We start from the raw sequence: 23,749 nt of genomic DNA on the forward strand, positions 1-23,749 counted from the left end.
ACACACACACACACACACACACACACACACACCTTGATTGCCAGTGTGGTAATGCTGGTCTGGATGGGCCGTCCTCCGTCACTGATGCGCACATCCACCTTGTAATCCTTGGGGTCATCCAGGCTGAACGGGCCTTGTTTCACCATGATGTCTGCTGAGTTGTCTGCACAAGGAAGCGTATAAGTACCCACGGTGAATGTACAAAATATCGCAACCACCTTTACAAAAACAAATGTGCATCTCCTTCCTGCAAAAATCCATGTCTAATTTGTCTGACTCATCACCTTGTTTCACTGAAGTGTATCTAATGTTCACCTGCTCCGTCTATAGAGTCTACTGAGTCTATTTTTACAGCGTCGCGCTCCGCAGATCAAACAAGATATGAGGTTCGACGGCAGGAAGAAGAGTCGTTACATAAAAGCTGACAGATAATTTGTGATTATCTGTCAGCTTGGTGCGTTTAGGATTTGAGTCATTTAGGATTATAGATTGTGGCAGCACCTTAAAAACCTGCAACAGTGGATCAAAAACAAGAAAGAGGACTGAAACATGTTGAGCGGAACAGAGCGACGTCTCCATCTGCAGACCCGGCCAACAATGCAGTCATTAGTCAAATCGTCATCGGGCAGAAGTTTCCTGCTGAGACGATGGGACAATATCCCACCGCTGGAGGAAGTTTGGAGAACACAATGGCAGGAAAGACCCCTCTGAACACTAAGACATACTGTGAAACTCTCAGACAAAGAAACACACTCTATACATGCAGCTCTGGTTTAGGGACAAGTTTAAATAAAAAGAAAACCTGGATGTGCTTTTTTTTTTTCTTTTTTTTTTTTTTACATTTTGCACATATTGGATGGGTTTTTTATGAAAGGAGACCCAGAGCACTTGGCTCAACAGTTTTATCCATCCTGAGACTTGTTTCACATCCTTCAAAATGAACTCTGACTCATTCGGACGTCTCGCCATGATCATTAGTGGTAGCAGCGACGTACCAACTGAAAATGCAGCTTTGTTGTGACCTGAATAAAAGACGCAACTTTATTTCAGCTGCAATTTCACACCTGAATTTCCTGTCTCTGTGTTCTTCCACTTTACTGGACAAGCTTTGCATATGACGGGTTGTGCAGTTATCTTCCTTTGTTCCTCCTCTACCAGACCTGTCCTCATTAAAGAGAAAAGTCACTGAAACAACTTTCTCATGAGGAAATATTTCTTGTCCAAACAGGTCACAGTTTGTTCTCACTTTGCTCGCTCATTAGCTTGTTTGCGCTCAGGACAAAAAGTTCACACATCTCGCAGACAAGATATCTCAAATCCCACGGACAAACTATTTGCCCGGTGAGATACTGGAGGTATTTTCAACTGACCTTTTAATGAAAGGTCAACGTGTCTGACACCCAAATGAGACTCATACGACCACTTCCGCAGATCCAGGTTTCTCAGTATTGTCTACAAGACAACATGTAGTCACTGAAGGCGTGTGAGTGGGAGGACATGGGTACAGATGAAGCCTTAACTAACTGAATAAAAGATGAAAACAGCTTCTGTCCCTCTTCATCTCTCCCCTGCTCTTTGTCTCATCTCCTGCTCCTTCTTGGTTTGAATTCATCTTGTTCCCGTCTCTCTGGATTCCTGCGTTTGTCTCACTGTCCTTTCTGTATTTCTTTTGTTCTCTCCGTTTCTCTCCTCCCACTTCTCATTAGCCCCTTTCTCTCTTCATCTCCTTGTTTTCCTTCCTCCTCCTCCTCCTCCTCCTCCTCCTCCTCCTCCTCCTCCTCTCTCTTGTCTGTCTGGTATTAATGCAGCGAGCTTCATGTGGCCGCCTGGTCTGAACACCAACACCAAGACACAAGTCCTGTCACTTCACTGTGAAAGCTACACTGACTGCTGGAGTGTGCGTGTGCGTGCGTGTGTGCGTACGTGTGTGCGTGTGTGTGTGCGTGCGTGTGTGTGTGTGTTTCTGGACCCCATAATGAAAGCATGGTTGTTTTTTGCAAGTTTTAAAGAGCTGGTAGTTGATAAATATTTTAGGAGTCTTCACTTTGCAGCTCTTGTTGCATGAGAGTATATATGTGTGTGTGTGTGTGTGTGTGTGTGTGTGTGCGTGCGTGTGCATGTGTGTGTGCAGTGTTTGAGGTAAGTGGTGTGAGGTGCTGTCAGATGAGTTTTTTGGAGGCACAGGGGAGAACAGAGGTTTACACTGACAACCAGCACTTATCAAACAACTATCCACCTCCTCTCCTCTTCTCTCCTTCGTCTCCTCTACTCTCCTCTCCTTCCTCCCCTCCCCTCTCCTTCCTCCCCTCTCCTTCCTCCTCCTCACCTCTCCTCCTATTTTCTTCCCCTCACCCTCCCTACTTCTCACCCCTCTTCTCATCTCCTATCTTCCTCCTATTTTCCTCTTCTCCCCCCTTTCTTTTTAACCCTTCATTCAAACATTTGATGTCATCTTTTCCTCTGTTATCATGTCCTCCTCCTCTCTCCCTCTCTTTGGACAACCACTGTCCTTATTTCCTCTTGCATCCCTTTTCCTTCTGTTCTTTTTCTCCCCTCTTTTCCTCTGTCATCTCCGGTCTTGTCATCTTTTCTCTTTTTGTCTCTTTCTTCTTCTCTCTTCCCCCTTTTCCTCTCACTCTTTTTTTCCCTACTCTTCCATTTCCTCTTCATGTTCATTTCTGTCCTCATCTCCTCCTTTGTCCTCGTTTTCTTATTTCATTCCTTGTCCTTCTCTTTTCTCACTTCTCATTTTAGCCTTTTCTCTCCTCTCCCCTTTTTTCTCTCATCTTTTCTCCTGTTTTCTCACCTTCTATGGTTATTTCACCTATTCCTGTTAATTTTCTCTCTTTATTTTCTTACCTTTTCTTCCTCCTTACGTCTTCATTCATTCTTATTTTTTCTTCTCCTTTCCTATCTCTCTTTTTCTTCTCTTGTTTATCCCTCCTTATTATCCTCTCTCCTTTACGTTTGCTCCCTGTCCTCATTTTAACACAGTCCCACTTTAATATTACCCGTCTCCCTTAATCGAGATCTCTTCCTCTTGCCTCCTTTCATCTTTTCTTCCACCTCTGCCTCATCTGTCTTTCCTTTTGCTCTCCTCCATCTTCCTATTCCTTTTCTCCATCGGCTCAACATGTCAACCCCTCCAGGCAGGAGCAGAGAGGAAATGGATGAGGCAGATTCCTGCTCTTTTCCCCCCTCTGTTTATCTTCCCTTCAATATGTTTCAAATTTCACTTAAATTAAACAGTAACACTTCACCTAAATCTTTCATCTGACTACCTAAGGCTTTCATCTATTCAGACTTTTAATATTTGACTAGAACAGTTGGTAACACTTTTCCTCAGGCTTTCATGTATTATAAGTGTATGTGATGATCAAAAATGATGAAAAACTGTTTTACTTGTGCCATTTTGTGTCCTAAGCTGAATAACCCAAATAAGCTTTGGAAATCTGACGTAACAGAGCACCAACCTTTGCCTAAATATCAATGTCTGGATCAAAGAAAATGTCTCTGTAGAGTTTCACACCGTCATCTGTGTCACAGTCTGTTTATCCGAGCTGACATTTCTCAACTTGTACATTTATATCCACACGTTTTCAGTCCAGATCTGCCAGCGTAGATGCTGCTTTGAATTTAGGATAATCTTTTGGTAGCAGAAAGATCTCCTTTCATGTTGGGTATGATGGAACTAGCACCAGCCAGACACTGTGGCGAAGAATACAAGTGTAACAAGTACATCAGGTGGCGTATCAGAAGATCCCTCAGCATGTTTGTAGCAGCAGCTTGTCACGGATTTGGTCAAGGATGAAATATCTATCACTTGGTGGATTGTCATTAAATTTGGCAGAGATTTTCACGGCGACCAGAGGATGAATCTGAACGGTTTTGGATCGGTTGTGACCTCCGGACTTTTCGTTTAGCTCCACCATGAGGCCCACACTTGGTGTTTTTTAAGAGAAATGTTCCAAAAACTATTAAATAGATTGAAAATATATATAAAAATAAAACCGTAAACTACAACTCCACAATAAACTAATTGTAATCTAAATTACTGTTTGTTTGTTTGTTAGTTAGTCAGTTTGTTTGTCTGTCATTGTATTTCTACATTTTTAGTGTATTGTGTTTTATGAAACTGAAAGCTGTATATTCTAATTATATTGTGTAAGTAAAAGTCCAACTAGGGTCAAGCAATTAGCAATAAACTCTCAGTGCAGCGCATCAGTTTCATGATCTGTATTGGAAGTATGTTAAACTGCAACATCACTATCAAATAAAATAAAAAATAATCACAAAAAACAAACAAAAAACAAGGTAAAAACACTCCTTTACCCTTTGGTGATCCCTTAACTTTTCATCTAGCACCATTAGAAGGTCAAATCTTTAATCTACTCAGTACTTTAGTTCAAATACTTGCAAAACTAATGAAATTCCCATCAGATGTTAGCATTCAACATTAGCATGCTAAAAGGCTAAACTAAGATGAACACAGCTAAACTTCAGCATGTTAGCATTATCATTCTGAGCACGTTGGTTAGTATTTACATCAAAGCACAGAGCTGCGAGCTGAAGAATTTAGAGATGTATAAACACACACAATGTTCATATAGAGGAATTAACCCGACTCATTTAAAACATTTAACTTTGTCTTATATTTAAATGAGTTTGGCGAAATTCCAGTCAGAACAGTACACTGCCCGTCAAAGTCTGTTTCATGCTTGATCAATAAAGCGTTTAAATTGTAAGCTGCAGCCTCATCTTTGGACTACACACTTAATCAAAAGCTAATTTACTGAGTGAGTACTCTCATGCATATCCCTACATTCCTCTTGGCGCAGTTTTCTATGGACACATTTTCCATGATTTTATTGTGAAAAGCACCCCACCAGCGCTGTGTGTGACATGTTTTTTTAACACCCTCAGCTGGGATGAGTTCAGAATACATAGAGAGTCATCTGCAAGTCCACCGAGCCACTTGCTCTCATTACTTTCAATATTTGCCGTTGTGCATTCTAGACAGCACTTATGGTCCCAGACAGGGTCTCTAAATCCCCTGTCTGGCCGGGAGAACCAAAGCTTTGAGAAGTTAAAATAATTTCAAATTTCAGCAACAAAGCACTGTGCTTCAAATGGAGTTTCAGTTGTTGCATAGCAACAAGTGCCGAGGCCAGTGCTTTGCCTTCGAGCACCATTTAGAGCAACAAGCAAGAAAGGAAAGGTAAATATATGCTCGGTGCACAAAAAAAAGACTTACTGCCGTAATCTTTGATGGAGAAGTTGGAGCTCTCGCTGCCCAGGCTGAAACTGAAGGAGGCCGGCTGGTCGTCTTTGTCTGCGGCTCGCAAAGTTCCTATCACCTGAGGACAGACAGAAAAATGTAATTTAATAAATCCATCCTCAAATTTAATTTACAGCAAATGCAGTTTAAATGTACACAGCATATCTATGGTTTGTGAGATGAGCACTCTTAAGACACATACTGTTGACATGTAAATTACATTTCCTCATCTTCCAAAACACTGGTTATGGTTGTGTTTAGACATTCAATCTTTTCCTCACTAATTCGAATGCACCTGAAATTTAACCAGGATACGTGCAAAATAAGATAAATCTGTTCCTCACACATTTAACTTCCACATATTCTAGCTGCACCTCCTCCCTGCTGTAAATATAGGAGAAAAACACCAACACTTTGCAGGGAAGGTTGACCTTGCATGAAAGTGTGTGTATATGAGCACTTTGCATCGCTCTTGGGATAAAGGCACTGTATACAGTACAATAAATGAGGTCCATTTATCATTTACTTAGGAAATTGTGGTGTTTTTCATGAGACCAAACTGAATACTTTGTAGTGTGCATGTATTTTTGCTGCCAGTGTGGTGTTCAGTTTGTGGCACAGATGTTAGTGGGGATCCTGTTTTTGAACAACACAACAATTGCAAATAAATCAGGTATCAGGTATTCAAACTGTTTAAACCCAGTTTATTATTAGGTGTCTATCTGTAAATATCCACTATGAGGGAAGGGCTGATACAGAGGTTGAAGTAAAGCCACAAATCTTTTTGAACATCAGCCGAGTTGAATACAAACCTACATAAATCAAGAGATAAACTACTAGAAACAGGTTTTTCTTACCGTTTCAGTGACGTCGTTCTCACAGACGAAGATCTCGTCCACAACCAGTTCAGGCTTGTTGTCGTTAATGTCCTGAACTACAATATTAACTTTTACAAATGACTCCAAACCTGCCGAGAAGAGACAACAGCACATGATTAACTGCGGAGCACTGGGGCTAATTTTGTGAATTTGTACTGCAGCGCTGAGTCGGATGACAATGGAAACAGTCAATAGAAATGCACAAGATGTTTCAATGAGCAGCCTGCAGGAATTCTACAGAGCAGACACTAACGCTGGAGGACAAAATAAATCCTTATATGTAACTCTGAAGATGTAATGTAATCTTATTTTTATGGATTTGTGGTCTTCGGTATAAAAGCAAAACAAATCCATCCTGTTAAAGCGGACACGGTAGGAGACAGGTGTACCACCAGGACAGGAAATGATTCTTCAAATCATCGTCTGTTCCTCATCGTTTTCTTACAGCGGCTGTTCAGTTTTCCCACTGTGCATTATTTATTGAGAACCTGATAAATCCTGCAGAGGAGCTCATTTGGAAAATCAGTTACTACCTTAAAAAGAATTCATCTACATTTTGACTTTGTCTCCAAATTTTTAGTTTTTTTTTTTAAAAGTTTTTTCTGCTTAATTATTTATTTATTTCCACTTTTGTCTTGTTTGTCCTCCACCTTAATGGTCAGATCTGGCAGCGATTAGCCAAGATAATGATCAGGTGTGTGTCTCTGTGCATTGATGGGACTGATTAAGGTCAACTGACTGAAAGCATTTCTATTTGTGAGCTGTTTGTTGGCCAGTTTCTTTTGTCACATTAAAGCAGCTTTTACATTTATTTTGCATCACTGGTGTTCTTTTAGAATATTCATCTTTTGATAAACGTGTGGGTCTGTTTCCCGTCTCTTCTACTGAGATTTTGAAACTATCTTTAGTACAGTACATGTACTGTATATCGAGGACCTTGTCAAGCTCAGGGGACCATTGTGTTCCTTAAACATCATGACAAGCCACTAAAATAGATCTTTGGATTTCATTCACTGCAGGTCTAAAAATACAGAGTTTGGTTTGGAAGCTGTGAGTGAACAAAGAGACCCACTAATGTGATTTTCCTGCTTACTCTCTCCTTCCCGTGTGGGTCGACCAGGTGTTTTTGGCAATGTGTTAAATCTATAAAAATCCCTGTTAATGTGTTACATTTGCATCCCTCAATAAATTCAGAGAAGCTTGTTCAGTGAATAACAAGAGAACACATCGTCTTTTTTGGCTTCTTTAACTGCCTCCCTGTATGCACATTACCGTTGTTAGAGGAAACACATGGTTCTCATTTTTCTTCTGAGCATCTATTGTTTAAAAGGAAACAGGATTAATAAACCCGTGCAATTTGTGTGTGTGTGTGTGTGTGTGTGTGTGTGTGTGTGTGTGCGCGCGCGTGTGTGCGTGTGTGTATGACGTACCACTTGGCTCCTCCTGTGCCTTAACTTGAAACATGTGTGTGGCCTCCAGCTCTCTGTCCAGTATCCTCAGGGTGGACAGCTGACCTGTCACCTGGTTGATGCTGATTGGACAGTCTTTGTCTGGGATGGAGTACCTAAACCGAAAGAGAGCGAGGGATCAGTGTAATCCACTGTGCAGAATCACAAACAATATTAGTTATTTTTGGGGAGTTTGCACAGCGCTGTACCGTATGCTCTTGCTGGCTCTGTCAGGATCCCGGGCTGTAACTGTTCCTATGTTGTTCACGAGCCGTTCTTCCACCACATTGAAGGTGTAGATGGGCTGGGAGAAGACTGGTGGCTCGTCCACATCCAACACTTTGATCTTTACCTGTCAATTTAAATCATTCATAGCAGCTGAAAGACAGTTCTGACTTGTAATTTCTGCACATTTGCACAACATTAAAGATTTAAATGGACTACAGTGGTTGGACTGAACTCCTGTGTTTTTTTTTTCTGGGCTCACAGGCTCTTCAGGGGTTCTTAAGACTATACAGTATTTACAGAGAGAAAATTACATTTAATCAGCTACTTCTGAGTCAACTTCACCTCTGTAATATGTAAATTTGGAAGTGACCTTATTTATGACTCATAAATCTTACGAGTAACAGTATTTCCTGTCCACTAAAGCTGCAATGCAGGCTGCAAACCTCTGCCCTCAAAACCAGCTGAATTCACAGTGATTTTGCATGAGCCTGTGATACAGCACCTCCCCTGTCTTTCCCATTCTTTAATAGAAAGTTAATGAAAAGCCGGGTGATAACGTCCCCGGAGGAAGGCTTAAAGACTACTGATGTCCTGTATGAGATATACCTCGGCTGTGGTGACAGCACTTTTCGTGTTGTCAGCAGGAAGTATCAGGTTTTCTTTCACTTGAATGATGAAACTGTAGCTGCTCGTGGTCTCGTAATCCAGAGCCTGGGGAAAGAGGTGAATGGTAATTCAGTCCACAGCAAGTCATAAATCAACACTGATTACACCAGAATTTGATTTTAAATTGATCATAAACAACCAATCATGAGCTCTTCTCAATCTTGCACTTGCGCTATATTTACATGCACAAATATATTTGTTCAGTTTTGTGGCAACCTGCAAGGACGCATAAAGGGAGTTGAGCAAAAAGAGGTTTAAGAACAACTAAGACAGAAGACGACAGGTCTCCTTCAAACTATGCACAATGAGTGTTGTTTCATTATTATGAAGGCTGTCAACAAATCAGTGTGTTCAGTTGTAAGTTACAATATTTCAAACACTGGATTTCAAAGATATTTCATAGTTTCTAAAAGAGCCTTGAACTTGATTACACAAGTGACCTGCAAGGCTAATTTCTACCTCTCATTAACATGCACCTCATATTTATGCTGTCTACATCAGATGCAGCAAGGCTATATTTATACCACTTATTTAAAATGCTTCTGAAGTACACACTGAAATCCTGAACTTCTCTGCAGCACACTCACACAACATCACCTTCCCTCATTAACAAAATGTTTTTAATGTCTTACTATGACTTTAGTTAATGTAATAGTCTTGATGCCACTTCTTCTCCTCCACAGATACAAACTAATATTTTCCCTATTTAGACTGAAGCTCAAGACTGTATTTATCCACATATAACCCTCCTGTTTTTGCAATAGGAACACATTGCATTTGCACTTTATTTTTCTATGTGCTCTAATTCATCTCTATCATCCTCCTCGGTGCATTTACACCTGCGTGTGTTCACTCAGGACAGCTGTTGATGCCAGGTGTAAAAAGGCTCTAAGTGTCACAACCCAGCTACAACAACCTGGTGAAACTCGTACTCTGGATTTAAGAGATACTGTAAAACGCCGGCTTTTTCCCTTCCATGTTAAATATGATACCGTAGCATGAAAATACCTCATTCCTTTCACTTCTTCAACATCTGCACAAATTGAGACTTGCGTAGTGGTACGGATACACTTTCATGTCAACGAATATGTGACAGCAAGCAGTGCTTACTGTCACATTTCTGCTGGGATTATCATTTCTTTCCCCTGTATTAGAAATAGCCCACTGTTCAGTTAAATGTTTTTTTTTTTTTCTGGCGGACTGTTTTATCTGTGAATGGGAAACCACAGGTAGACAGGAATATTCTGTTAACTGGATTATTCATGGCAACACGGATACTCAGACACAGGGTATCAAAGGCATGTGTAAACAGCTTAACAAGAATAAGACCTTAACCGTAGTGTGGCCGATAGCCGGCTTACTCTGTACATGTAAACACAGCCGGTGAGAAAGATGAGAGGGGCTGCAGAGCTGAGGGGCGAGTTGAGCAGAGAGAGAAGATTGTGGTGCGATTCAATTCCAGTCCAGCGTGGGTACAAGTTATTACAGAGCTCATTTCATTAGGAATACATTTCCAGCTCTCTGATGTCCTAAATACTTTATCTGAAGAGCCCAAACCAGTCAAGTAAACCTGCTAACATCGCTGCAAGTATGAATATCTTTGCTAACCAGGAGGCCAAAGCTTTTGGGTTTGAATTTGGTAAAAATACATAACTGTCATCCTGCAAGAAAAATCTCACATTTGACTCCACAAATTTTCATTTTCTGATGTAACTGGAAGCCATCCAGCAGCAGAATGTGTAAAGAGCCACATCCAAGAAAAAACACCTTTGAAAATGTCAGTACATTAGAATTGACATTTAGCTATAATCCCGATGCTCTTCACTCTTGGATATTTATAATGTTAGCTTATTGTAATGATTGCACGTGAGCTTTCCATCAGTTTGGGGGCTGCAACATGAAAGTGTGAATATCAAAAACTACCTAAACCACCTTCAGTTAATGTTGCATTAGCTATAAAAATGAACTATCCATGTGCTGGTTGTGGGAGACCCACATGTACCTCAGGAGGTAATTCTTCAATAGCCAGAAGACAGTAATTCAGCTAATTAAAATATAAATAAATAGAACATGTGTTATGCCGATCTAGAGTATATTTAATGTCTCAAAAACCTACCAACCATTATAGCTGGAACACCTCCACAGCAAGTGTTGTGACTGAGCGCATGTGAAAACTAGTTAGCCATAAGCTAACAGAAAGCTTAACGTAATTGATAAATGGTTAAAAGACACGAAGCCTAAATAAAAACAAGGATAACTATGTCTCGTATGAATTCATGTTCACTTCTTCTTTCTCCGTGGTGAACGCAATAATGCCATGACTCTCATTTTTCAATGAGGTGAAACGAAGAGGAACCTGAGCACATCTGAGACGGCTGTCCGAGCATGTTGGATAGAAAAGGTTGGGGACCACTGCTCAACTCAGCATCAAGAAATGCAGACAGCTAATATGGCAGCAAATTCACTAAAGGTAACAAAAAAGAAAAATCAAATCCAAATGAATCAGTATCTCCATGTTCTTACCAAAAGCAAACTGCAAAAAAGACTTTAAAAACATTTTAGCCTTGAGATATCAGCTATTCATTCTCCACATGAACCACCTACATGTCTGAGCATGAGGTTGCCATCTTTGTTAGGGCTGAGCTCAGCACTGAACATCTTGTTGTTTTCTTTGGGGATGATGAAGATGGGCTCTTTGTTATGGATCTGATCTCTGTCCTCCAACTCCAGAGTGCCGATCTTCTCATTCACCTTGTGGTCTTCTGGAACCTGCAGTTCATAAATCTCTGCAGAGGGAAATTACACATCAGGTTTAATGCTGTGCGTATGAGACAGTTACACTAATTCTGTTCATATTGTGGAATTAACTGTGCTTTCAAAAATAATATCGTGTTTTTTTTTTTTTAATAAGCGTGTTTCAGATTTTCCTGTTCCTTACTTCGAGTGAAAGAAGCTTTGTTGTCATTGATGTCTGTGATGGTGATGGTGACAGAGGTGGTGGCCGTGCTGCCAGAGGCCATTCCTCTCATGTCCTGAGCTTTAACCACCACCACATACTGACTCTTAGTCTCCCGGTCCAGAGTGTTTATCTTGCAGCTGATTATACCTGCAGAGACAGAGAGAGAGAGAGACAGAGAGAGAGAGAGAGAGAGAGAGAGAGAGAGAGAGAGGCAGGCAGACAGGGTGTTACCTCTGAGGTCAACTCTGACTCATATTCAAGTAAAAATAGCCTTTACATCTACAGCTCCCCCAAATTGACACGTTAAGGAAGAGAAATGAAGACAATGTCGCTGCAGGATATGTGATCACGCTGAACCCACCTGTGTTTCTCTCAATTTCAAAGGCAGTAAGGTCTCCGTCCGGGGTCAAAGAATACTTGAGGTCTCCATTAGCAGTGGTGGGGTCATCAGCATCAGTCGCCTTCACCTCCACTACTTGAGTTCCTAGATAAACGGAGGAAGATAAATGTAGAAAATGATTAGCATCGCCAATAACACATCACACTGCAGCATACAGTGTTTTGCAAACATGTTCAAGAGGTTGATTGCTGTTTGGCTGATTGATACATTATGATTATGTGCTAAGATTGTGTTATTTAAGTCACAACAAGCCTTTTTTTCCACAGAAAAATGTGCTAATGATTGTGACACGTGTCAACATCATGTCTCATTTTTTCCATGACTTTTCACAGTCTAGCATATTTTTAATCTGAATTCTCACAGGATAGTAAATGTCAAACAGAAACTTTGTTGTGCAAGGATTTGCTTCATTTATTATCTTTCTTTTTTTCCTAGTCTTCTCACAGAGCCTGAGCTGGTTGGAATACATTGATGAACAACTGCTGATTATTTTTCTAATCAGTTATTTTACTCACCTATTGACGACCTCTCTGAAATGGATCCATTGTATGTTCTGGGGAAAACAGGGCTGTTGTCATTGATATCCGTCACCTGGACGACAAAGTGCCCAGAATCCTCTATCAGCTTGTTGTTCCCATCATACATTCTGGCAGTCAGGTTGTACAAATTCTTGTGTTCTCTGTCCAGAGACCTGGTGACAAACAGGTCTCCCTTTTCATCCACTGTGAAGATGGAGTTCGCTCCTTCACCTTCTATTGTAAACTTTTTCACCCCCACCGCCTTGTTCGACTTCAGCTGCGAAAGGAAAAAAAAAAAATTGAAATAAGAGATGACTGTCTGGAGTGAGGACTGAATTTATCATCAGACTTACAGCGAAATTTCTACAAATAAACTGAGTATTCTGGTAAAAATCACTCAGATATTCATTAAAGAGTTGGTTAGCAACAAGTCAATGCCCCAGATTCTCGGCATGCCACAGCATCAAACTGAATGGAAGTGACAGAAATACCCTTTTGCCTTTCCCTCAGACAGCCATGGGAAGGAGATTATCAAACGCTTTAAGACTACACTGTAGAAGCTGGACCCAGGAAGTGGACCAGAATCCTAAAGAGGATCCCACAGTGAGGTCAAAATGTTGATGTTAACTTACTTGTCCTATCTTGTAGGGTATGGGAGCAGGTTTTTCTTCTTCCACATAGAGAGAGTTCCAGATCCAGTCTCTCTTCTGCCTGAGCAGGACAGGATGGGACTCCTTCTTCACAATCTCAACAGGGCCTCGTTTCTCCGCTTCCACCGCAGGAAGGCCAGAGTCTTCAGCAACGACGAGAGAGACGGAGAAGGCCATGAGCCCCGTGGTCCACAGCTGGAGCCAAGCCATCATCTGAGGCAGAAGTTACGGGGGAAATGGGGGTAAAAGAATGAGTAAGGGTGGGAGGAGGTAGAGGGAAAACAGGAATAAGAGATGTAGGGGTGCAGAGAGGAAAATGGAGGGAGAGGAAATTAGAGAGGAGAGAGGGAACAGAAAAGAAGAGAGAGGAGATCACATTAAAACCCACTTATCAGCTGTGGACAGACCCCGTCACTGTGCCAGGGTGAGACTCAGAGTGAAGGCCAAGGACTCGCTGTCCCCTTACAGTCCGCCGCGGAGCTCGAGGTCTAGCTATCATTTAGGACCAGGGCTCTTAAACCTTTTCAGCCTGGGACCCAAATGAAACATTTAGCCTCTCATCATGGGACCTGGGCTGAAAGCATATCACTACTGTGGTCGTATGGGGATCTATTAAACATAGGCCTGTGACCCATTTTAGGTCCTGACCCACTGGTGTTGCATGAGAGAGAGAGAGAGACAAACAGAGACGGAGAGAGGAGCTGACATTAAAACCAAATAGGATGTCTGTCTTTATCAGCCATTAGAAAGGCCATTTTCCGTAAAGGGACTGTTTGACATTTTGAATTTTTGATTACCGTTTTCTTTCTTTCTTCTTTTTTTTTTTCCTTTAATACAGCACGTCAAATTGTAAGGAAAAAAAAGAAAGCACATGGGTGTAACATAGTAAGGGCTTTGTAGCTGATACCAGTTCTTGATTCAAATCTGGGATAATGAGAGAAGAACGGGTCAGTTTTGTACATTAATTTTGAAGTCAAATACGATCATGCTCTGACAAACGATGGTAATACATCAAAGAAAACGCAGCCTCCTCTGTGTTTCATTAAGACAGCTCCATTTGCACAACAAGGGCCCCAATGCAGAAGACTCTGGCAAGGCCAATGCATATCAGTCGCTCTGCAAAAAAAAAAAAAAACAAGTTGAATTTGGATCAACTTTTTTTTTTTTTTTCTTTTGGGTGACATTATGCAACATCATCTGGCAACAGAATGAACTGTATTTCATAAGACAAAGAAGCAAACACACGTTCCTGGTAGATTACTTCATAAGACCTTGGGATCATCGAAATGGAAGATAAAACTATTTGTAATAAATCAGTTGCAAAACTCCACTTTGTAAAAAAAAACAAAAAACTGCTGTTCAGGGGGGTTTTTTTTGGCATCAGGGAAGGGTTCAATCCTGACCTGTATCTGCACTGCAGCTACACACGCCCATCAGCACAACATTTGTTTAAGGCAGCACCGTTTTCCATCATGCAGACGAAGAGAAAATAAAGAAAACCAAACTGCTACAGAAATAAATCAAATCACTGAACGATTTTGAAATTTAGATCTAACGATGGAGCCACGGGAAAAGTCACCCAAACTTCACGACGGAGATCAACTTTCACAGCAAACTTTCCACCAGTCGTCATGTAACAGGATGTAAAGTCAGGGAAACCAAAGCGATTAGGATTCATCCTCTGGGGACCATGAATGTCTGTGCCAATCCATTTTGTACATTTAGAAATGGCGCTAGAGGAAAGGTGAAATATACATGTCACAACGGACATTTTACTCAACTGAATTTTCTCTATTATCACACAATTTTGGAATCGTAACCCAACTCAACTCAAACGATGGCAGGTCTAAAAACCAACCAACTCCAGCTTTAAGAGCGCTGCTCCATTTATTCAAACACAGCTGACTTCAAAGGCTGTGTCATGTGACCTCGCTACTTAAGGAATAGTTTCTCACCACATCGCTGGTGTATTACATCATGAACCACTGATCTGGTTTTGCGATGTAACACACAATAATCCACAACATTCACTCTCCAGGCTCCACCAGTGTTAACTAACAAACACTAAATTATCCCGAAAACAAGGGAATAGAGTCAAAGAGTGAAGTGGAGATTTTGGTGGAATCCCCCTTTAAATTTAAACCAAACTTCATCTGATTTATGGTTTTTGATTGATTACGAGTTGGAAGACGTTTCACCGTCTTGCATCAGCTGTTCCTGCCTACGAGCTATTTTAGCACTACTTAACCAAAATAAAAATGTATAAGGTAACGTCCACAAGCACCAGCAGGCGGGTAAACTTCAGCTTTTCTTCCCTGTTCTTTCTTGCCGTCTCTCCGCCTCGTTCTGTCTCTCTATCTCCCCCAGCCCCCCATCCCCATCCCCACCCCCCACCAGGCTCTATCTAATAAAGCAGAAATGCCAGGGAAATAATCTTCAAAACATTTTAGTCTATATGTGCTCTGTACTCCAGTAGATATCTCGGCGCAGCCCTGTGCCATCCCAGTAGACAGATTAGTGCATCTTATTGTCTTCCAGCCATTAGCAGCAGGGAGGGAGAAAGAGAGATTATGATGAGGGGATTATACTGGCACAAAGTCTTCTCCCTCTAATGGCCTAATCTCGTATTCTGCTGACCTCCCCTGACCTCTTCACACGGCTCCCCACAAATCAGCTCAAACAAAGACTCAACAGTGTTTTTTGGCCTTTGGTTCACATCCTTTTGTTTGGGTTTTATTTTTCCTCTTGTGTTTTTCTTTGTTTAGTTTCCTTTCAGGACTAAATTAATTAAAACAGAAGTGCGTCGTCCTTTATTGTAATTTACTGTGAATGGAAGAGTGAGGGTCTGCTATAGCACATGTGTGTGTTTCCAATAAATATTGACTTTTCTGACTGTAGATCCCCCCATATCTGTCCCCATACACTGGTAATAAACACAAGCAATCACATGTAAATTAAAATTTAATACCAATGAGAAATTATTCTGCCTCCTAAATCTTTAATCTCACTTGCTACTAACCTTCCCTATGACTTTATTCTTATTCAATAACTTCAACAGCAAGTGTTTGCATCCCTCTGTGTTTTCTATCTTCCATTCGTTTCATTATTTTCAATCAATACTCCTGGTGTTCGTTGATTTCACCTGATGTATTGATCTAATTATCAGTTCACGTTGAGCTCTTAATACGCGGATGCATGTCTCGATTGTTATAAATAAACCCAAGGAAGAGTGTTCCTCTCTCTGTGATAGAAGAACCACGCTGATGGTTTGTTCTGAGCCTTTCCTGTTCTTGGACATTTTTACCTGCAGTCGACCACATTGTAAAGTCAAAATAACACTGATTCCAGTTACTGATCGACCTAACTATGAGTCTAAGAAAAAGATGTGTGAGGTGAACAGGAAGTGATTTATTTCAGATTCTTTGTATCTCCCACGATCGCCTATAAGTTCTTGTAGATAAAACCGATAAATCAAAGTCTTGGAAAATGCTGATTTGCGGGTTCATATTCTCAGTTGTCTTTGTTCTCCCATAATAAACTCACTTTCTCAAATAATTTCTCTTTAATGGTTTTTCTCTTTCTTTAATTCTTGGCACAGGTTGTGCATGTACTTGTATTTGACTTCATTCAGGTGTAAATTCTGTTTTATGTAATGTTTCTGAAGGCAACTTGAGTTCAGATAAGGTTAGTTTAGCTCTCATGCTGCTGACCGTTAGTTTGTTTTAGTGAGTTCATTTGGTCTTTCCAAACATTTTTCAAACACTTAATCGTAACACAAGCACGTCACACTGAGACACTGACTTCTGTTCAAGAACAAACTTATTTCCTGACAGTTTCCTGCAGTGTCCTCTCATCACCCTGTGTAGTTTTTACTTTGTGTCAGCCCATATCCTTCCTCTCAACGTGTTCTGGACAAACAAAGTAATCGCACCCCGTGCTGCACATGTATGTTCTCACGCAGCCACTTCCAAAAAACATAGGCCTGCAGAAAACCTCCTTAGATGACCTTCAAGAAAGAAAAAAAAATCCAACAAGCAGAGTCTGTTGTTTATATTCTCAGACCAATAATCATTTTGTGAATGAGTCTTGAGGTAATTTTGAAAAGACTTTTAACGTGTTTTAAACAAACTAAGAAATGTTTTTGTTCAAAACAAACATGCGATAATACAAACAGCACGGATGAATACAAAGCTTGGAAAACAACCCAACAACTCATGCAAGTTGAGTTATCTAACATTTACTGAAGCTGTTTAACTGTATTTGACTCTTAAATAACCAGAATATGAAAATGTGTAAAATCTATGATTTGTAAATGCATGTGTTATAACTGGTTCACTCCCTTTAAGAAGACTGCTGGTATAACAAGTTCACTGTTACTGTATTGAATGAGAACAAAGGACGGGGGGTTTATCCATGTGAGGGGGCGGGAAGCATTTTTCAAAGGCAAAACTCAAACATTAATGGGATGTGATGGATAAACTCATGAATCAGTCATTTATTAGATCAGTACTTTAGAGTAAAACACTTTAATTGGTTTACTGTCTGCGGTTGGACATCTTCTGTGTGTTTTAAGTTATACTGCTGCTCATGCTGTGTGGGTGGTTGGCCTAATCCAATTGAACATACAAAAATGTACATCATTACAAGGCAACTAACGACTGAACTGAGTTTAATATCAGTCGTGAGCTGGGGGGAGATTTTGGGGCCCCTGGGCACTGAAAATTCAAATTTCCAACCCACAACCTTGTCAACTTTGCTATGAAGATTTAATTTTTTGGCTTTAGCTCTCCTGGGATATTACAGGAAAAAAAAATACATATATATCTATATATGTATATCATTTAAATAAGACTGAAACAGCTGAGATACAGCTTGACTCAGAATCCAACTGGACATTTCCTCACCATCACAAATACAGTAACGCCTCACTCACACAAACACAACCACAGCATCCTGTGTCTCAGTTCCACACATACGTGCTCAGTTATTTCTGTGATGACAAATCCATTGGGGGCATTTTCCCAAAAAGGGAATTTTTCAAAACAGCATTTCCTCCTTCAGCAGCCAGCGTCTTACCCCTCCCCTTTTATCAGCAACAGGAAGTGCATACACAATAACTTCTGGGGTCTCTTAATGAGGGGTCATCATTAGTGAGTGGACACACCCTTCCTGGTATTCACTTGTGTTGCTGACTAAATGTCTGTCTCAGTTTCTGTCTCACTTTGGTTGTCTTCATTTTGTTCGTCTGTTCTTTCCATCATTCCTTCTCTTTCTTTTTCTCTATAATTGAATCTCTCAAGGTGAAAACTGCATTGTGTTTTTCACATAGTTTATTTCTGTTTCCTGTTTATCATTCCTTTTTTCTCCCTTTTCTCACCTTTTCTTCTTCACCTCTCCTCTTTTTCAGCCCTGTCACTCTCTCTACCTCACCTTAAAAGCAGATTTAACACCTTTTAAGGTGGTGCGGAAGATCAACACACTAATACACCCTGTTTCACAGCTGTTTTATAAACTCTAGTTTATTTTTAAATCCTTTATTTGTTACTTTTAAATTAGTATATGCTAGGTATACGGACTGATGCATGGAAAGTGACAGGAGTCTTGAGTGTGTTCGAGAAGATTAGGTGTAAATAAACAGTTTAGTTTGTTATTATAAACCCGTCATTTCTATTAATTCTGGCAGTTGTGATCACTTTTTAAATTTTCGTCTCAAGTGCAAAATACATTGCGCGCGCAAATCTCACACACAGGATTATACAAAGTTATTTACGACATAATTTATCAAAGGCATCTTTCAGAGGTATGGGGAATAAATAACATCCAGGAATATCTGTAATTACATCTGTACATTGTCCGCAGGCTAGAGAGTGTGTGAGTGTGACGGAGGAGCAGCAACAGACAGACGCAGAGATACAGTTGTCATTCTCCGGGATGTTTTGTGACTGGCAGACAAGTCTGACCTAGTTTCAATGTACCAAAGGCTAAAGCACAGAAACAAGTCAACAAGACTTCATAATCCTGGCGGTTGCTGAAGGGTCGGTGAAGTTCATGCGCAAGTCTTGTTGTGTGTTCTGTGTTTTAAAGACAGAAATACAATTCTTCCATGACGAATCTGTCTCTCCTTTAGTTCATCTGAGATCGTCTGTAAATCATTCATCATGTCTCGACACTTCATGGTGAATGTGTCCTCTGTCTTCAACATAAGAAACAAGCCTGGCTCCAGAACTCTAGATCGCTGCCACCACCTCCCGTTTTTAAGGGATCTGAATATATGGTCTGATTACCATCATGATGTTTGTGGTGGACATTCTCACCTTTAAGATCTTGCTGAGGCTAAAATTTTGCACAAGAAACTGCCCAAAGTTATATAATATATTGAGAACATTCATGCTCCCCATAGGATGAACTTTCTGGGCACTCCAGACCAAAACGTTAGAGATATCTCCTGGCTGGATTCCCTTTCAGTTTTTTTAAGGTTATCCAAGGTCCCCAGAGGATGAACCACGTTGAATTTGATGATCACATGACCTTTTTCTCTAGCACCACCTTTACCTGAGCATTTTTACTTGAGCCCATGATAGCCTGCTGCATAATGGAATAGGGTGGCTGCCATAGCATTTGCTAATACTCTCCAGAGGAAGACCCTGTTGAAATGTGGTGATTTTTTTTTTTCTGCAGAGCTATCCTGGGGTCAAATTTGCAATTTATCCCTGTACCTGGCAAGGCTCCAAGAATAAATCATGACTATGATGTTCTTTCTGTCCAACATTTTCTTAGGAACACACCACCCCCTGTGAGCACCAGAGGAACTTCAGTCTTTAAATCTTCTTACATAAAAATCAGTCTCAACGTGGTGTCTTTGACACAGTTTAGCTTACTTTACTCTACTTTTACTACCCTAAAATCAAAGGGTTTGTTTGTTTGTTTGTGTGTACGTGGCACAGGAAGTGATTTCAAAGCCTCAAATCTGTGATGTTCGACAGCTGAATAGCATGGTGTGTGTCTGTTGTTAAGATTAAAACAGGTTTAATCACAGAGCAGCTTCTAACAATCTGTCTGCCAGCAAGTCACACTAGGAACCACTATATACACACACACACACACACACACACACACACACACACACACACACACACACACACACACACACACACACACACACACACACACACACACACACACACACACGGTGTCCTCACTGAAACTCTGTCATGTCACACAGGGTATTCATGTTCTGATTGGTGCTCAAGCGCTTTACAGTTAATTCTATTTTCTTTCACAATCAGACAAATCAGATTGTATCGCCGTGAACCTGTTATGAATGATGTCGGCCAGCTTTAAATCTGACAGTAATGACCAACAGTCATCTGAAAATAATTTAAAGCCTAGCGTGTTTTCCACAGTGGTTTTGGCTCAGCTGTCAGCCCCCGTCTGCGCTGAAGGCTAAATTTACAGCTACAGCGCCTCAAATACTGAAAATTTTTAAAAGGACCCCAACTATGGGAAAAGAGATTTTCTCGTCCATGTAGATCACGCCGAACGATTGGGTCATGAATGATCAAGTCGTGTATTCTTAAAGTTACGCAGATTATTTCTCATAAATCTACCCCTTTTGTTGCAGCGTCCATTTTCAACCAACAAATTACAACTGCTGAGGTGTTGATGAGCTGTCATTAATAAATACATGTTAAACTGTCCAAAAGATCAACTAACAGCATGTGAAAGACTTTGAATGCCACATATTGAACTGAGGTGGAGCTGTGGACCAATCATTGGCGATTCAATAAATTCCTTATAAATGTTCTTATGCATTTACACTTTTCATATTGTTTAATGTACTGCCATCTGATACACTTCATCTTATTCATTTCCCCGTTGATCCATTCCTTGAGGGTGGGATTTAAAAATACTGATGTGGAAAAAGAACATTTGTTCAAACACAAGGTGGTTTACAATGTAAAATGAAGAATACAGGTCAGACAATAAAAATAAAACCGTAACTGGGTCTTTCAGTAGTAATCAGCGACTTCAGCTGAGCTAACATCGCCACAGCTGGACAGCTTGTCAACCACTCTGACATATATCTGAATGAATGGCTCTAATCATGAATCCTGTGTGTATATTCATGTGTGTGTGTGTGTGTGTGTGTGCGTGGGAGGGTGAAGTCTCCCAGATGGCACCCAAAGGATTTTCCCTGATAGTTCCCTCTCCAGGAATTAGACCACTGGGTTTAGTTGCATCAACGGCTTTCGATGTAACAACCAAATCAAATCACCTCTGTCCCTCAGGGGCCATGGATCCAGATCCTCAGAGAAAAATCCACCACTACCCAGAAACAAGTCTCACATTCACATGGTAGACGAAATAACAGAAACACTTCCAGGGCAACTACAGCAGCAACTACGAACATCAGAAATTACATGAATAAGCTCTAATAACAGGCTCCCAACAAAAAAATGTCTTTACAAAAAGGTACTTGTATCAAGATCATACTGTGAGGTTTCATTTTGTCTACCCCTTTATCTAATGTTTGGCATAAATTGTTAATTGTTAAATTAATTGTATATGTATTGCCGGGGAGTCTTCAGCTGACAAAATGACACCACTCAACTGACAAGATTTTCACCACTTTGGAAATATTAAATGTGCATCATCAATACTTTACAGCCACCAACTTGACATCAACTTGACAGTCCCTGCAAAAAAAAAAAGTGTTTTTTTATGTTAAGCCCGTCAAAGTGAACAGCTGAAGACCTCCCGGTGGATTTAGTCTGCTTTTAAACCCCCCCCCCCCCCTGTCCACAGATCATCCTGTATCGTCTTAATGGTCACAGCCGACGGTCTTCAGGAATGACAGTCCAGCCTCTGGGGGGTAACAGCGCTCAATTACAGCATTCAATTCTACACCGAGCTGTCCGAGATCATTGGCATAACATATGTGAACAATGACGGGGGCCGACAGCCCATCCTTAAAGGGGCTATAACCAATCATTTCAAGTTATTTCTGTACCTTCTTCGAGACAGTTTGACCGGTATTCATGAGCGTTTCACCCTGGAGTGACTGGGAATGCAGCCAGGAGCGTTCTCAAGGGATCTGGGTTACATTTTCTGGATACGCTGTTGTACACTGCTTTTCAGTCAGGAGGGGATGTATATTCACTCTCCCATTTGATGAATGGGAAAGCTCTTAGCACCTTACGCACATCCAGGCAAACACACACACATGTAACACACCCGTGCAATCAGTATTTCTCTTAAAATATTCCCAACTCTAAGATAAAAACAGAAAACTTACCACAGAGATGAAGAGCCTGACCCAAGTAGAGCCGTAACTGGTGATCAGACCTTTGTTTTGGTCCAAAATGAAGCCCAAATCCTTCAAGGTCCTCCTCAGTCAGACTGTACTAATTTGTCAGGCTGTGGTGGAAATTAGTGGCTGGTTGGTGGTCGTAAGCTCAGCAGAGGGTAAAACCACCTCCTGATTCAACTGTGCCTTCTTCTTCACCCTTACGCTCTCTCCTGTCGGTCAGCTGGACAGCAGCAGGTGTCGTTGTACAGGCAGGGATTTCTCTCTTTCTCTCTCAGCCCGATTTTCCACCAGGTTTCTGTACAAATCCTTCTCTGGACTGTGGAACCAGATAATAAAAAAGTCAGTGACGATGATGTATCAGGTGATGTCTCTTGATTGAGGATGTATCCCAGAGCTGGATTTCCAAAGACAGACTGACGGACTCTCAGGGAGCCAAAACAAATTTAAGACTAAAAAAAACAGAGTTCACTCAGCAGATAATCACTGAGATATTACTCTGTTGTGGAAATCTCACCACTCTCTTTCTTTATGTGTTTTTTTTCTCAAAGAGGTAAAAAAAACTCCAGTCGCTCCAACTCTGGAGTTTTTTTTTTTTTTTTTTTTTACCCCAAATGTCGTCGTGTTTTTCCTCCTCAGGTTGTCGAGATTTTTTTCCTCAGGTGAGACTCCAACAGGTTTCACTCCTTTTTCTTCCCGTCACCTCTGATGTGGTTTTCTCATCCAGTGGTCAAAAGTGTTGAACCGCAGCTGTGCAACCACAGCCCTCTCTCACACAGGTCACTGCCCACTTCCTGTTATTGTTATCAGCTCTTCTTTTCTTTTTTTTTTTTTTGCTGGTGCTCCCTGCTACCAATCCTTTTCCTGTCCTGGTGGGGGAAACAGAGAGAGACAAAGGTATGGAGAGGTGTGGGGATTGGTGGAAAGACGGAGAAAAGAAAAGAGGCAGAGAGGCAGAGAGGGAGCGCGCGTGTCAAAACAGCTCAAAGACGCTCGGAGAGGCAGAGAAAGCAGCCGGCTCATGTTCATGAAGCAGATGGAGTGAGTGTGTGAGAGAGAGGAAGGGAGGGAGGGTGATGGAGAGTAAGGTGAGAGAGGCGTTACTTCTCAGGGAGAGAGGGGAAGAGACGGAGAGTGTGTGTGTGTGTGTGTGTGTGTGTGTGTGTGTGGGGGGGGGGTTTATTATTCATGTGTGTGAGATAAGGATTAAGTTAAACAGGTTATTGGGGATAATCCTCAGAGATTTCCCCACATGAGGCTAGTAAATATTTCAGAGGGCTGACTTTGGTGGGTGAGTGTGTGTGTGAGTGTTTCTGACAGAGAGATCTTGTCTAAGCCGGTAAATGAGATGAGAGGGGCGCCCCGCCACACACACTCCATCCATTTCACCCCCCCCCTCGGTCATCAGTAATTTGCC

At 41.1% G+C, this 23,749-nt stretch overlaps 1 protein-coding gene across 1 annotated transcript in view; it reads right to left on the minus strand.

Moving 5' to 3' along the window:
* Positions 1-22,836, minus strand: part of cdh5 (cadherin 5) — a 31,765-nt gene extending 8,929 nt beyond the window's left edge. Inside the window, exons 1-12 of the mRNA XM_022752840.1 lie at positions 22,321-22,836; positions 13,008-13,238; positions 12,373-12,652; positions 11,819-11,941; positions 11,437-11,604; positions 11,103-11,284; positions 8,439-8,543; positions 7,814-7,956; positions 7,587-7,720; positions 6,136-6,245; positions 5,255-5,357; positions 33-163 (exon numbers count right to left, since the gene is read on the minus strand). Coding sequence (XP_022608561.1) covers positions 33-163; positions 5,255-5,357; positions 6,136-6,245; positions 7,587-7,720; positions 7,814-7,956; positions 8,439-8,543; positions 11,103-11,284; positions 11,437-11,604; positions 11,819-11,941; positions 12,373-12,652; positions 13,008-13,238 — 1,710 coding nt within the window. The 5' untranslated portion in view covers positions 22,321-22,836. The remainder of the gene's footprint in view (positions 1-32; positions 164-5,254; positions 5,358-6,135; positions 6,246-7,586; positions 7,721-7,813; positions 7,957-8,438; positions 8,544-11,102; positions 11,285-11,436; positions 11,605-11,818; positions 11,942-12,372; positions 12,653-13,007; positions 13,239-22,320) is intronic.
* Positions 22,837-23,749: the final 913 nt, after the last annotated feature.

This window comes from Seriola dumerili, unplaced genomic scaffold (genome assembly GCF_002260705.1).
Source record: "Seriola dumerili isolate Sdu_G_001 unplaced genomic scaffold, Sdu_1.0 BDQW01000187.1, whole genome shotgun sequence".
In the NCBI taxonomy this organism is placed as follows: Eukaryota; Metazoa; Chordata; class Actinopteri; order Carangiformes; family Carangidae; genus Seriola; species Seriola dumerili.